General features: G+C 38.8%; 1 protein-coding gene across 3 annotated transcripts in view; it reads right to left on the bottom strand.

Moving 5' to 3' along the window:
- gpr158a (G protein-coupled receptor 158a) overlaps positions 1-15504 on the bottom strand; it is a 155524-nt gene that overhangs the window by 123399 nt on the left and 16621 nt on the right. For all 3 annotated transcript variants that reach the window (XM_037537011.1, XM_017705533.2, XM_017705541.2), the window contains one exon: positions 6804-6909. In XM_037537011.1, coding sequence (XP_037392908.1) covers positions 6804-6909 — 106 coding nt within the window. The remainder of the gene's footprint in view (positions 1-6803; positions 6910-15504) is intronic.

Raw genomic sequence — 15504 nt, 5'->3', positions numbered from 1 at the left:
CTGAAAAAGACGTCATTTGGATGGCAGCATATGTTTCCAAAACTTGTATGTATCATTCAGCATTAATGGTAACGTCACCCATGACATGTGCACTAATCCACCCTCACACCATCACGAATGCTGGCTTTTGAAGCCCAGAGGACACAGCGTCCATGATTTCCAAAAAGAATTTCACATTTTGATTTGTCTGACAGTTTTACAGTTCACCTCAGTCCAACTGAAATTAGCTCAGGCCCAGAGAAGGCGGCAGCATTTCTGGATCCTGTATATGCGTTTTTTTCTTTGCATTTTAGAGTTTTAGTTTGCATTTGTGGTTATAGCGATAAACTATTATCACAGGTAGTGGTTTTCAGTAGTGTTTCTGGGCTCATGCAGTGATTTCCACTACAGAATCATGTCTGTTTCTAATGCAGTGCCACTTGAGGGCCCAAAGATCACTGTCAGTCAATATTGCTTTTTAAAAAAATACTAAAGAGATTAAATGATTTCCACATCATTGCATTGTTTTTTTTACATTTTGTACTGCATCCCATTTTATAAATGGTATTATATATATATATATATATATATATATATATATATATATATATATATATAAAACCTTAAATCTAGCCATTATACAATCTACAATCATATGCAAAAGTTTGGGCACCCCTGGGATTTTTTTCCATTTCAATGTGGAAATAAACAACAGAAATTTTTTGAAAAAAAAAAAAAAAATATATATATATATATATATATATATATAAGTGAAAAAGAAATCTATGAGAGTAATGCTTTTGCTCAGAAAACTCTCCAGATTTGATTTACTGGGCAGTTCATGCCCAGTTGAGTGCACACTGTCATTTACACCAAAGGGGGACATATAGAAAATGAAGAATGTAAACATTTTAAAAATTCTACTTGTCACTCAAATTGTTAAGCTGATCAAAAATGTTGTATTACATTAGAAAATAATGCAAAATAGAAGAATTTTATTAGTGGACTTTCAGACCTCATTCTCTTAATATCTCATAATGAGAAATACTGCATATTTTGATGAGATTTATGATTATAAAATTCTCTACATATAATGTTTTGGAGCATATAAAATCCATATTTTATACTTTTAAATTTCTCACACAGACATTCGTAGGCATGAAATCCATGGTTCATGTTTGTCTTAGAAACAGATTTAAAGCGTTTTGAACCAAATGTCTTAATGGAAAAAAATTCAATCCAGTTTACCTAAATTTTTGGCACAGGTGCTCTAAATAAGGGAGGTGAGGGAGCATTTTGGAGCATGAATGTTATAAGATAAGAGTCTTACTGTACATGAACACTCACACGCACACACACACACACACACACACACACACACACACACACACACACATTCCTCTGTGTCTATCAGGGAGATGAACCAGACAAAGAGCACTGTTAATTATTCAGAGAGCTCACTGCATCCCATTACACCACATACATTATAAAAGAGCCCAGACTCTGTCCAGCCTCTCTAAAGGCCTCCCTTCTTAATAATCATCCCACCAACACCAGGTTAGCAGTGACCAGATGACCTCACCCAAAATCATTACCAGCTCAGCCTCAATGGAACAGATTCATTCAGGGATGGTATACGCTGAGTTACCGCTTCATCAAGTACAACTAATTTGTACCTACACTCATTGGCCAGTTTATCGGAAACACTTTCCATAAAGGAGCACTTTGTATGTTTCTGCTGCTGTGCAGTTGGTCAGCGTAACCACTGCCCCATTTGTTAATGGAAAGGGATCAATGTACAACAGCTGCTGACCAGATATTACTTGGGTGACGGACCATTCTAAGACTGGCAAGTTATTATGTAGAAACATCCTTCATTTTTGTGGTTTGAGTGAAGGGATAAATCCCCAAGCACATCTACATCAGCAGCTAAACAGGAGCTAGCTAGTTCTGAGGACCTTCACAGACGGGAAGCCTCAGCGTCTTCAGGCTTTCAGAGATTTATGATAATCATGTGAAATAAAATATTGTGATTGTTTTAGTTTATTTTTATTTCATTATACTTGTTGTATTTAAATTGTGCAAGTTTTGTAGTAAAACTCTTACTTAACTACAAGGTTTTCAAAAATGATTTAAAGGAAATGCTTCTCAGTCATTCTCCTCTGCTGACCACAGACAATCCACAGTGGCTGGATACTTCTTCTCCACACATTCGGGTTTCATTCTGGTGATTGTGCTGCGCTCGGCATCTCCAGGTCATTTATTTGGGCTTTGGATGAATCATGAAATGTCTTCAGCTATAGTGCTGTACCATAGATATACATATCTAGATGAAGTGTTGTCTGTTGTTCTCTATGTGAGGCGATACGTCTGAGCGTCCACCATGTTGGAGAGGTCAAGATCCACTTGTGAACAGACTCACTTGTATTGAGAGACGATGAGTCTCAGGATTAAATCGGCCACAACTTCCTTATTGCTCAACCCATTTTCACCAAATTTGTTTTGTTATAACCCTCAGACACAGATTAATCTAGGTTGCATGGACTGCTCCCAGTAGCTTTCACTTCTTTATTAATTGATCATGTTAATTGGACGGAATGGACCAACAGAAACGTAACCTCACACAATCTCCATCAGTGTGTGAAGTCTTCTCATCTTAATACACATGAAATTAAATAAACCCTCCAAAACCCAGTAAGAGGCTCAAAGCTGAAGTTGGCTTCCTATTCGCCAGCTTGTTGCTGAAGTTTTCTAGTGGTCACTTTCTGGTGCCTGAAGCTGCACCATTTAAGGTGGAACAGGAAAAGTCAAACAAGAAGCTCGCTGATGCACCATTTAAGGTGGAACAGGACAAGTCAAACAAGAAGCTGGCTGATGCACAATTTAAGGTGGAATGGCAAAATTCAAACAAGATGCTGGCAAATAAGAAGCAAACTTCTATAAGCGAACTGAATATCTACATTAAGGATTAAGGAATGTTATAACTTACCGCTACAAATAACTAATACACAGAGTTAGGATTACTTAGAATAGAATATGAAATTAAATAAGCTTAATATAAAACCAGAGCAAAAACAATCACATCAACAGGTTCTTTGTGCCTCATTAACCACACGGCAATATCGACACGTAAACATCACACAAACGATACGTATCTCACAAACCTGAGTGTGGATCGCTGCGTTCCCTCTGTTATATAATCATATCCCGTTTTCTCAGAGCAATATTCTTCAAATAGTGTAACTTTGGACAGTATCTTCCTTAAACTGCCACCCTGTAATGGTACTGAAAGCAGTCCAGCAGCAATGTTGACTGCTCCAAAACGGTGGCTCCGTTGACGTGCCAGGCTGGACCTAATGCGGCATCTAGGTATGGATATCTATGTGCTGTACACGTTTTTGACCACCTGGCATTAAGTGTCGCTATGCCATGCCCACCTCACGCCTACTTTGTGTCCAAGCTTGGTCACCCCAGTCAAAATGTTCTATATCTGCCACTGCATAAGTGGAGAACCTGGAATGCTTTAGGTGGGCACACGGGCTGCTGGTGTCAGTTGTGGTATCTGCCTGTAGAAACTCTCGTGTAGGTTCTTCTTTAAAATACCGCTTGTTATCTTACAAGCCACCACATACAGTTAAGGACAACTCCAAATATTTCTATTACCACACATTTCTTTTGGAAAGTCAATGAAGGCATCTGCTCTGTTCACATCAGACTTCAATTTAAAACAATCAACTACAGACAGACTTATCCCAGCTTTAATCCACTGTATCACATTTCCAGGAGTCAAGTTTACATACACCAAGTTGAGTGTCTCTTTAAATCTGAAACAGTCCAGAAATGTATATAAGGACTTTTAGAAGCATCTGATTGGCTAATTGTCAATATTAGGAGTTAATTGGGAGCACACCTGTAGCTGTATTTAAGGGCCTACCTTTAGAGCTTAGAGTCTTTTTGCCCTTGACATAACCCAAGCAACTCTGTAAAACAATTGCAAATATAACACACAAATTCATTCTCAGGGCTGGAGGCATCAGGTACCGAAGTCTCTACATTCACAGCTAATAGATTCCCACATCATCATGGCCTGAAAGGATGCCACACGAAAAAGAAGCCCCTATTCCAACCCTTCCGACTGGCATAAAAAAGCCAAACTGAACTTTGGTGATCACCTGGTGGCATCATGCGGAATAAGGATTATGTTTAAATACAGAAGAAAGGCCTCAGGACATCAACCAGAAGGTTAAAGCTTGGTCATAGCTGGGTCTTCCAGCAGGACTATGGGCCTCATTCACCAAAGTTTTTCCTAAATGAATTCTTGAGAAAGGTCTTGAACCGCACAGTTCTTGTAGATTATTGTCTTACCTAAGAACAAATCTCAAATAAGGAATCATTGGTGAATGTCAGAATCTCCATGAACACTGCATAAGTGGGGCTTAAGAAGAAATTTCGGTAACACTTTCTATGAATGTCACGTTTGTAAGCATTTATAAACACATTCATAATAGGATTTAATGCATTCATAAGGCATCATAAACATGGCTATGAATATTTATAAACATGCATTACATGTTATAGCCATGCTTATCATGCATTATGAATTGTTAACATAATGTATTATAAGTGCTGTTCATAGCAAATTATAAGAGCTCATAAGCTGTATTTGTCTGCTCTAAGTAAAGTGAAGCATACTGGACTAAAGCCTCCTCCAGGGTTTAGACTGAGGCTTCAGGTTGAAGTATTTACTGAAGGATTTACTGAAACACTAAAACACAATAAAGCTCATTACAGGCTTCAAACATCAGAGTTTAGACTAGAGCTGCCCTCAGTGTTTCACCCAATGTGGGAAAGTCAATGTTCACCACTGTTAATGTTCACCACCGTTAATGTTCACCACCGTTAATGTGCACCACCGTTAGCCTGGCACTAATTTAACACAGCATTTCCAATATTACACTGTTTGGAGCGTCTGAATATTCATGACTGAAGCCCCAGAGATGCTGCCCTAACAGCACCAATGGCGAGAAATATAATACTGGAAATCTCAGGGGGAAAGTAAACTTTGTATTTGTCTTTAAACTCTCCAAGCTGGGACTGACTTCTTTGGCACTGACAGTATAACATGTTATTAACACTACTGCATTATATTAACAATTCATAATGTATAATACACATGGCTATAAAATGTATAAAATGTCATTTATTTTTATAAATACTTATAACCGTGTTTATGATGCCTTATGAATGCATTATAACATGGTCTAAATGTGTTTATAGATGCTCACAAATGTAACATTCATAGAAAGTGTTCTCGAAATTTCTTCTTATTATTGGTTGGTGAATGAGGCCCAATGATCCTAAGCATTCCTAGTAGCAGTATTGGAGAGACCCACACAAAGTCCTGACCGAAATCCGGTAGAAATTTTGGGGACTGAACTGAAAAAGTGTATTTCGGCCAGAATGTTCATAAACCTGATTGATTCGGTTCTGTTGGGAGAAAAGGGCAAAAATTCCTGCAAAGTATTGTGGGAAAGCTTGTGGAGGACTACCCCAACCTTTGAATTTAAGAAATTAAAATGCCATCAAATACAAACAGTGTATTCAAACTTTTAACCCCCTGAAAATCTGATATAACAAATAAAACCTGAAATAAATCTTTCTCTTAGCTATTATTTTGAAATTATAACTTGTGGAAATAAACTATATACCTTAATTGGTATTGTGTAACCTTTGGAGTGTGACGTTAAAATTTGAGCTTGTATGGCTTTTGATTGTGATTTTTGATTTTGATTAACATGCATTTAAGAATATTTTGCCATATTAACCACATATATTCTAAAATACATTTATTTGAAAAAGTATAGGGAAATATTACACTGATAAACGCATGTAAATGTACTTAGCAGATACATTTGAAAATGTATGAAAATAGCCAAAATCCTGTGTGATGCACTTTACTATTTGAAAAACCTTTTGAAATGAATTTGCATTCCAGTACCTTAAGTTTAAATATTAGCAAATGAACCTTTAACATGACAAAAGCAAGTGTTGGAGGTATTGATACTCTGCAAAAATGTTATGATTTGATATCTTGTTAAATTGAAGGACAGTTTGTGTGAGTGTCTTACTGCAAACATGCATGATTAATACAAAGTACAATAGAAAACACAGACGTCAGCAACCTCCATTCAGTTCATGTATATTTATAGTATCTGTAACCTTGGTTAAAACTATATATTGAAAAAATATAATAACAAATTAAATACATTTTAAACACACATTTTTTGGCCATTTTCATGCACTGCAAAAATATGTTGGATAAACACATTTTGAATATATATTTTTTGCCATATGGGACTACAGTTCCATGTATTATGAATAAGAAAAACACCAGTGCATAAAACAGAGATCTGACCATTTTCAACTGCTTTTAGAGAGCTAAAGCCCACAGTCAGGGACTGCACTGTGCAGTCTGTTCTGAGATTAGTCCTTTTAGATGGCTCATTTTCCAAGAAACATCTATTCTACTCCATAGCAAGCACAAGTACTTGAAATTCTCATTACACTGTTTACGCAAATGCAAATAGTCATTAAGCTCATTAATAAAGTCATTTAGAGGAGCTAAATGTTTTTTTTACTTCACAGCACCGATTCTTGGGTGGTTCTTTTGTTTACTTTATTCATGATGCTTATCAGGATAACACGCTGCCAGCCCCCCATATCTTTACTAAAGGAGATAATTCAGCGGCATGGCTGAAATCCCCGATTGTGGCTTTAGGTCACACGAGAACGACTGGAAGTTGCGAGCATGGACACTGTCTCACCTCCATACTGGTCAGGTTGCACCTGTGAGTTCCTGCAAACCAGCCATCAGTGGAACACTGATCGATATCCACATCCTGTAGGCTGACATCCACCCGAACAACTCCCCTATGAGAGAGAAAGAGAGAGAGAGAGAGAGAGAGAGAGAGAGAGAGAGAGAGAGAGAGAGAGAATCAATTATGTCTTCAGTGCCAGAAAAGGCGAGTCGATCAGCTAGAACAACGTAAATGTCTTAAGTGAAATGTAAGCTTCGCTCTTCTGAACACTTTGAATCCATAAAGCACTACATCGAGTGATAAATACGTCTCCTGAAGTTTTTTTATGAGTGTTTAAGAGCCTCCTGGGACATAAAGCCTGAGGGACTGTGACAAAATCGAGTCAGTACCAGGCTTGCTACAGCAAATCTAGAAAAAGCAAAGCAAAATTATGCACGCAAATGAACGGCAATTGGTTTTGCTGGCAGTGATTGACACAATCAAATCATCGATTGCCCTGATTTCTCCCAAATTACAATCACATTGTGTGCTTCTGTTAAGCTGTTTCAGATGCACAGTACAAAATAAGAAGAAAAAAGAAAGAAAAAATCTAAGAGAAACACTGAAAAGCATGCGTTTACTTTGCATTAGGGAAGGAAATGAATCATAACTACTTCCTCGCCTTTAATATAACCCTAGCATCTCTGTTTATGAGTTTCTATTATTAATGTTCTTTACTCCTTGGTGCTGCGGATCATTAGCAGTCCCATAATGCTCTCTGTGTAGGTCAATAAAACGCCACCTAGCTCCACCTGTAATGAAACCCCTTTCGTGTATTTGACTATAGGCAGCTTCAGTGGTGAGTATATAGAGGGAAGCCATTAGTGCTAACAAATACAAAAGGGACTCCTCAGCAGCTCATCCACAGTGGGCTTCCAAGCAGAGATACATAGTGGTGCAATTATGAACAACGCAATGGTCTCTTAATGGTTTGTTTGGAATGGGCAAAATCACTTCTAAATTAAAGCAGACTACCTTCGGTGAAATCCCCATAGTCACTGTGTCATGTCAAGTACAAACTGCTGTTTGCCAAAAGACCAAAGATGAAATATGTGCAGAGACTTTATGTCTTAAGAACAAACCACAAAAGAAAAAGCACACTTAAGGATTGTCAGGGGCCCATGAACATACCCCTGAGGCACTCCGAACTTAAGAGCCATATAACTTTTCGTTTTTTCTCCACACAGCAGAAATGACCAGCGCAAAATCACGAATTCCAGTGAACAGGCCATGTAAATAATGCATTCACTCACTACAATCTGAAGTCAGGAGAATCAGCACAGTGCTGTGTCTTTGAGGATTGTACATGCTGTTCCCTGGTACACAGACAACTGCACAGGGCTTGTAAGAGTTAAGCTCTGTTACTCTGAGTTTGGGCTGCAACGGCATTCGCCTCATCGCGGGTGATCACACCTGCCTCCTCACACCTGCAGTCCACAGGAGATCCAGAGCAGTAAGTACAGATATATCTTCATGTGATAAATGTGCTCGGCTATGACATTTAAAGGCTAACCGAGCAAGGTTTTAAAAGAATCGTTTGCCGCAAAAAAAAAAGAAAGAATTTTTTACATTTCCATCACCGAAAACCAGTTCATCATTTAAGGAAATTAGAAAGGTCAAATGCTCTTATTGTCAGTACAGATCATATGGCCAGTATTTAAACGCAAGAAGTCTTAAAACAGGTCTGCAATGATTAGCCAATTAATCGATAAGGTCATTGACAATGTTTATTTAGCACCAAATATACTACGCTCTTAAAAAATGGTTCTTCAAGGGTTCTTAAGTAAAGAAAATGATCCTGTATAGAATCATTAACACATTAACATTGCATGATTAGGTTCTTCGCATCATGAGTAAGTTCTTTAAATTGATGGAGAATGTGCTGTAGATGGTTTTTGAAAATGGATCCATATAACACCAAAAAGGGTTCTTCTACTTTTACGATTTCAAGCTTGAACCTTGGTGCTATATAGATCCCTTTTCAGAAAGGCTCTTTATAGAATCATCTACAGCACATTTTCCATCAATCACACAAAGGCTTCTTCCAGTGCTCATGGTTTTATACAGAACCATTTTCTTTACTAAGGAACCCTTGAAGAACCATGTTTTTTGAGTGTGTATTTAAGCTTTATAGTGTGTATTTGCTGATGCGGTCATTGAGATTGTCAGAATGCTGAGAATGCAACTATTACCACCAACCACCAACATAATTAAGAAGTAATGGTAAAATCAGGGGTGGCACGGTGGCGTGGTGGGTAGCGCTGTCGCCTCACAGCAAGGAGGGCCTGGGTTCGATTCCCCGGCCGGGTGACATGGGGACCGTGTTCTCCCCATGTCTGCGTGGGTTTCCTCCCACAGTCCAAAGACATGCAGTCAGGCCAATTGGACATGTTAAATTGCCCCTGGGTGCGATGGACTGGCGACCTGTCCAGGGTGTATCCTGCCTTTCACCTGAAGACTGCTGGGATAGGCTCCAGCACCCCCCCGCCCCTGTGACCCTGTAGGAGAAGCGGCTCAGAAAATGGTTGGATGGATGGTAAAATCAACTAATTGCGTTGTTTTTCTCTAGTGTCTAGGTGGATACAGCCAAACTAGTTCTTTCATTGGTTAGGGCTTCTGGAACTGACATGAAGGCCTCACATGTTTTTGATCATACACATAACTAGGAAGTAACTACAACATCAACCAATTGCATTTTGATTTACACCAAAAGGGACCAATTTTGTGAAAAAAACTACTTCAGAAGCCTTCTGGAAGTTCTATATACGTCACTATGAATACAAGCTGTGGTCTAACCAGGTTTTTGTCAGTTGCTAGAAACAGAAAACAGCAGCAGCAGCCGTCTAGCAGGACTCTTTACTGAAAGAGTGCCTGTAAAACTCCAACATACAAGGTTAACACATTGTATATTAATGTTTGCTACAAGCTTTAATGAATATTATTGTACAGGCCGTTTTTTCCCATTTATTGAAAGAGTTCGACAATCGAAATGATGAGCCTATAGTAGGCTGTGATAGCCATGGTTCACTACTGGATACCATTATGTAGAAACCACAAAGGCAGGTCTGTTAGCAATTTCTAAAAGGGCCTATATTATGGAAAATCTAAATATCTTTGTTTTTTACAAAGGGTACATAAACACTATTAAAATTTCAAAACATACCGTTCACGCCTCAGTTCATGCGGTCCTAAGCTGAAAAACACAACCCATTTGGAACTGTTTTCAAGACATCATGAAAACCAACACATTTAAATATTTCCAGTTTGGCCCCGCCCATTCACACAGTGTTTCAGCCTAGACTGCTTTCTGAATGTGGCACAATACACAGCACCCAATCAGAACAGAGATCATTTACATATACAGTTGCATGCAAAGGTTTGATTTTTTATGTTTGAAAATAAATGAATACATCTCTGACAGTTCTGGTCACATATTGGGGGAAAAAAATTAAATAAAAAATGTTGCATGTCCAGAAGTTATGGCGTGTTTAATGTTTTGTTTTTGTTTTCTAAAATGTTAAATTTGTGCAATAAAAATGTAAAAAAATGCCATATTTATGTTTGTAAAGGATGTATTTGCATATGTAATCTGACCAACTGTTGGAGTGTTTGCATACCTCTGTATCAGTCTTAAAGACACAGTAACAACTCAGCATGGAGTGGCGATTAAGCTCTGCAGTGGTGAGATATAAGCTTCTATTACATGTTAGCGGCATTATCCTCATAGCAGTGAAACACTGGATTAGCTTCAGACTCTACGTCTGACGCCAAGTATGTTACGGCTGATTGACCACTTCAGGGGTTAAAGGGAAACCGTGTAAATTAGATTTTTCCTAGAACTGTTCCTTTAAATGTAGCTGGTAGAATGTAAATCTCATAGCATGGTGCTCAAACTCCTCACATAATGACTTGATGGACTGAAGGCTTTGACTCTCAATCAATACACTACAGAATAGTTATCTAGCTCACAGAGAGCGGCGAGAGGAGCGTGTGTCAGGGCAGCGGGGAGGACTTTTATAGTGCGAGACTGAAGTGCTTTTCTGCAGGGAAGGGAGTTTGTTTATTCACACTTACTTACACCGGCACACTCACAGAGGACTCTGTGCATCTGTTCTTATTAATAACTTTGAGTGTGGCCTTGCCTGAGGCTTTTCTGATCTCAGTTCATTTCCCGTCTCTACCGCTCTGCTGCCTCTGTAGGAGTACAGCACAGAGCTCGGGCTAACAGGGGAGAACAGTGAGTAAATCTGAGAGGGACCTCGAGTAATATAAGCTTTCTGTGGGTTTGTGTGTACACGAGCAGGATTTCAATACTATTTAAGATACTTATGCAGATAGAAAACAGCTGAGGGAATGAATCACTTGTTCGCTTGTATATATATATATATATATATATATATATATATATGTGTGTGTGTGTGTGTGTGGAGAGAGAGAGAGAGAGAGAGAGAGAGAAGAGAGCATATAAGTATAATATACAATAAAATATCTTAAATATGCCTTTTTTTCTTCTATTTTTTTCCTGCAAATTTCAGACGTTTGTGAGCCCTTTACACTTTTCTACATTTCTGCATAAATTCCACCTCACAATTCCTAATAGTAGATAAAGAGAACCAAATTAAACAAATGAGACAAAAACATTGGTCATTTATCATTTGAGGAACATGATTCAATATTACATGAAGTGAAGAGGACTGTATAGTGCCATAACCTTTGCACAGGTGATGAAACTTTTGTGACCTTTCATCATGTCGAGGTTCTTCAACTTTAAGGTTCTTCACATGCACATACTTTATTTGCATCAGTGGATCCAAAGTTTCTTTAGGGAACCAAAAGTGGTTCTTCTATGGCACCACACCAAAAAACCCCTTTTAGCACCGTAACTTTTAAGTGCGGCTCAGCATCTGTAGGGCCAGCATCTGGAAGCAATAGCCAACATACAACAATACAAATGGAAAAAGTAGAGGTTTCATATTTAGACAGAAATAACTTCTCATATGTGTGTTTTTTTTCTTGCATAGACAATCAATAATCATCTAATGTTGTTACTTAAAAGTTAGATGTTAGTCTATCTGCTTGGCGTGTGCTGCTTCACAGTGCCTCAGACTTTTTTAGCCAAAACCCTGCCAGTCTGTCCCATTCAGGCAGTCTGTTAGGCATAATGGTTTAATTAGTCAGTGAACTCAATAACAGCCAATGGATGAATCAATTCTAGAAAAAAAGCTGCCTTTCGTTCAAACACAGCCTGGTCAGATGAAGACTCAGAGCTGTTAACTTTGCCTCTTTGCTTCCCCTCAGTGTTACACGGGTGTGCATGATGGGCAAAGCTGCTGATGGACTGTTCCAGACAGCCAGGAGGAATTGAAGGCCCCAAAAATAGCCACCCTATGTGCTCAGCTGGTCCAGCATCTGCTGAAGCCGCCACCCCTCGCCTTTCAGAGAGTGCCCCGCAGCCTTGGCGTGCTTAAAAACCCAAACACAACATTTGGCTCATTTCGAACTTATTCATCCATCCCTCTTTTTACCCTCCAAGGGTCTCTCCCCTGCCAATGAGCCAAAGTGGACATATGGCGGTCCACCCGGGGCGGCTAAGGCTGACAGTGGGAAACCCCAGCCTCCTTCCAGCCGTGTTCAGTATGTGCAGAATGAGTTCAGCAAGGGCACAGCACTGCAGAGGAGACCGCAACCAACTGGCTAGTAACAATACTCAGAAGCTGCAATTACTGACAATGGCAAAAGAATATTGTAGATTTGGATTAAAATGATATATATATGATATATATAATATATATATAATTTAATATATATAATTTTTTATTATTATTTAATTATTTCTTACTTGTAGCTCAAAAAAGTTGGTGAAATCCTGTGAAAAGTGCAGGTATGTATTTTAAAGGAACTTTTGAATGTAATTAAGTATGTAACTATGTACATATGTACAATAATTATATATATATATATTATATATATATATATATATATATATATATATATATATGTTAATTAATTAATAAGTAATGATCAAATCCTATCTTCAAAAATGGTAGCTTTACAGGAGACAGCAAAAACATTCAAAAAATTTAGTCCAAGTTAGTGTAAAAAGATTTTCTTTCACTCCAGTCACTCTCCACCTCTCTCTCTCTCTCTCTCTCTCTGTCTGTCTGTTCAGTCATTACGATCTGAGTAACAGGCCAGTAGGTGGGAGGCACCACAGTGTGGGTTCCACTTGCCTTAATTGAAGCTCTGCACCCGTGGCTAATTTTAGAACCAATGCTCATCAGCCGCGGCCATGCTGCCCAACATCCAAGGTCACCCAGGCCTGACACCAAATCACAAGATGTGAAGTGGATTGGTAACAGTCATGTCATTTAGTCTAGACGATGACACAACAATTACCGCATTTAATATGGATTGACTGCAATTACAATCACTCGATATAGTTAGATGGATTTGACACTGGTCATCTTTGATCTGCCACAGAACAAAGTAGAAACCTGCAAAAGCATCTTGACACCATTGAAATTTCAACAATACATTTCAATAAGGCATTTAAAGTCAACCTGAAATCAAAATCTGGGCATAACAAGTACAAACCAATCCAAAGAAAGATGGGACAGACGAAAAAACGTAAATAATAACAGCAATCTGCAAATCCTTTTTGAGCTGTATTCAACTGAAAACAGTACACAGGCAAGAGATGTTTTATTTTTATGTTTATGCTGTTTCTAAGTGTGATGCCTGCTACATTTTCCTCAAAGTTGGGACAGAGACACATTTACCAACTGTTACACCACGTTTCCTTTCAATAATGTTCAGTAATCATTTGGGAACTGAGGACACCAACTGTTATTGTTGTGAAACTGGGTTTTTTCTCATTCTTGCTTGATATAACACTTCAGCTGCTCAATATTCTGATGTCTCCGTTGAGCCACACAGGCCTGCACTCTCTTACTATGAAGCTGAAACAAGCAGGGATGTCCCTGAAAAAGACGTCATCTAGATGGCAGCATATTTTGAGAAACGCATAAGCTGCATAATAATTAATAATATCAAGTGACCCATTCTTTCACTAATGTCTGTAGAAGCAGTCTGCAGGACTAGGGGCTCGGCTTTATACACCTGTAGCCATGGAAGTGATTGGAACACCTGAATTCAATGATTTGGATGGGTGAGTGAAAACTTTTGGAAATATAGTGCATATTGAAAATTTTGCTTAAGAAGTTTCCTTTGGTTCATTCATCATGGAATATCAGTATAAAGGGTAGCTGATATTCTCAAATGAGACTATTAACTGAGAAAATTGCAATTACAAAATTATCTCCGTGCTATAGTGGACGATGAGCTCAGGAGCCTCAGAGTATAGAAAACCTTTGCTTCAAGTACAAACCCGCAAAGAAAATAGCACCAACTGAAATTTCCAGAGACCTCTGGAATGGTTTTATGCTGCTTATACTTATCCCTGCCATGAAGCTAAACATCCAGCTGTGACTCTTATTAGACTCAGCAGTGGCAGAGGTCAGTCAGTGACAGGTCAGATATACGCTGTCCGACTGATTATACAAGTAATAAAAACAAATAACATAAATACACATCATATCAGCTGCAGTCTGAGAGCATCTGTTCTCCTAATTTGGACGCCCCCGTGGGATTTTAATCCCCTAATGTCCTCAGATTTACCGAAATGTAATCTCATTTGGTGAGATAGGGCAAAATATCGGTGAGCCACCCAAATGTGCTTAGAGCCTCGTGGGCTGGGCCAAGCTGAGTGTGGCCTGGGTGAAGGCAATGCTGTTAATTAGAGAACGCTTTCACTCTGTTCCAGCATCTCCTCAGAGCCTGCGGCACATCCAAACAGCAGATCAGAGAGATGATTCTGTGTGTTCAGAAAATCACTCTGCTCTCAGTATTCCAGCACCAGGAATGAGCTCAGCCCTCATCATCAGCCGTCAGTAAGAAAAAAACAGTGGGAAAAGATTTCGATGTCATTTTTGCATATCCCTGTGTTTCTCCTCAAGTTAAGTAAAAAAAGAGGCATCAGGACAAGAACTTTGAAAAGTAATCAGGCACTTCAGGTTTGTTGATAGAAGAGTCAATGTCAACACCACTGAATATGTCATTATTATCGCGAGTGGAGGTGAATAGTAACACTGATGATATTTATTACTGGCATCTACTAGCTAGTCTGTGCACCAATCTTCAGGGTTAGAGAAGCAGTTCTACATTAACTCCAGCATTTAAGATGATTTATTGTTGAAACTGTGTTAGAACGGTCAGCAGAGCTTTATTTTAAAAATCTGTTTCTGCTGTGGAGCCGAAACAGGGCTGTAAAAGAGCCGCAGGGCCACATGTTGCCAACCCTGCCCTAAGGGGTTGTAGTAGTATGTTAGCAATACGCTAATGTCGATTAACATGAATGCTTCTCACTCTAGATTAAAAATTAATGTTAGAAGCTTGTAAAAGACTTTAACAAACATTTTATCTTGTATGTAGGAGTGACCACTTTATTAAAGGGTCCTGATGTAGAGCTCTGCAGTTTTCATTTCTAACACCTCACTAAATCTGGTTATACTACTCCTCATACTTGTAGTGTATTTAGAAGACCACAAACTAGGCTCCACCCTTTGGCATTCGAAATGTGATTGGCTGATTCCAGCCATCATTTCCTTAT

Source organism: Pygocentrus nattereri, chromosome 3 (genome assembly GCF_015220715.1).
Source record: "Pygocentrus nattereri isolate fPygNat1 chromosome 3, fPygNat1.pri, whole genome shotgun sequence".
Taxonomy (NCBI): Eukaryota; Metazoa; Chordata; class Actinopteri; order Characiformes; family Serrasalmidae; genus Pygocentrus; species Pygocentrus nattereri.
The sequence above is the reverse complement of the archived record's forward strand: the minus strand, read 5'-3'. Positions and strand labels throughout refer to the sequence as shown.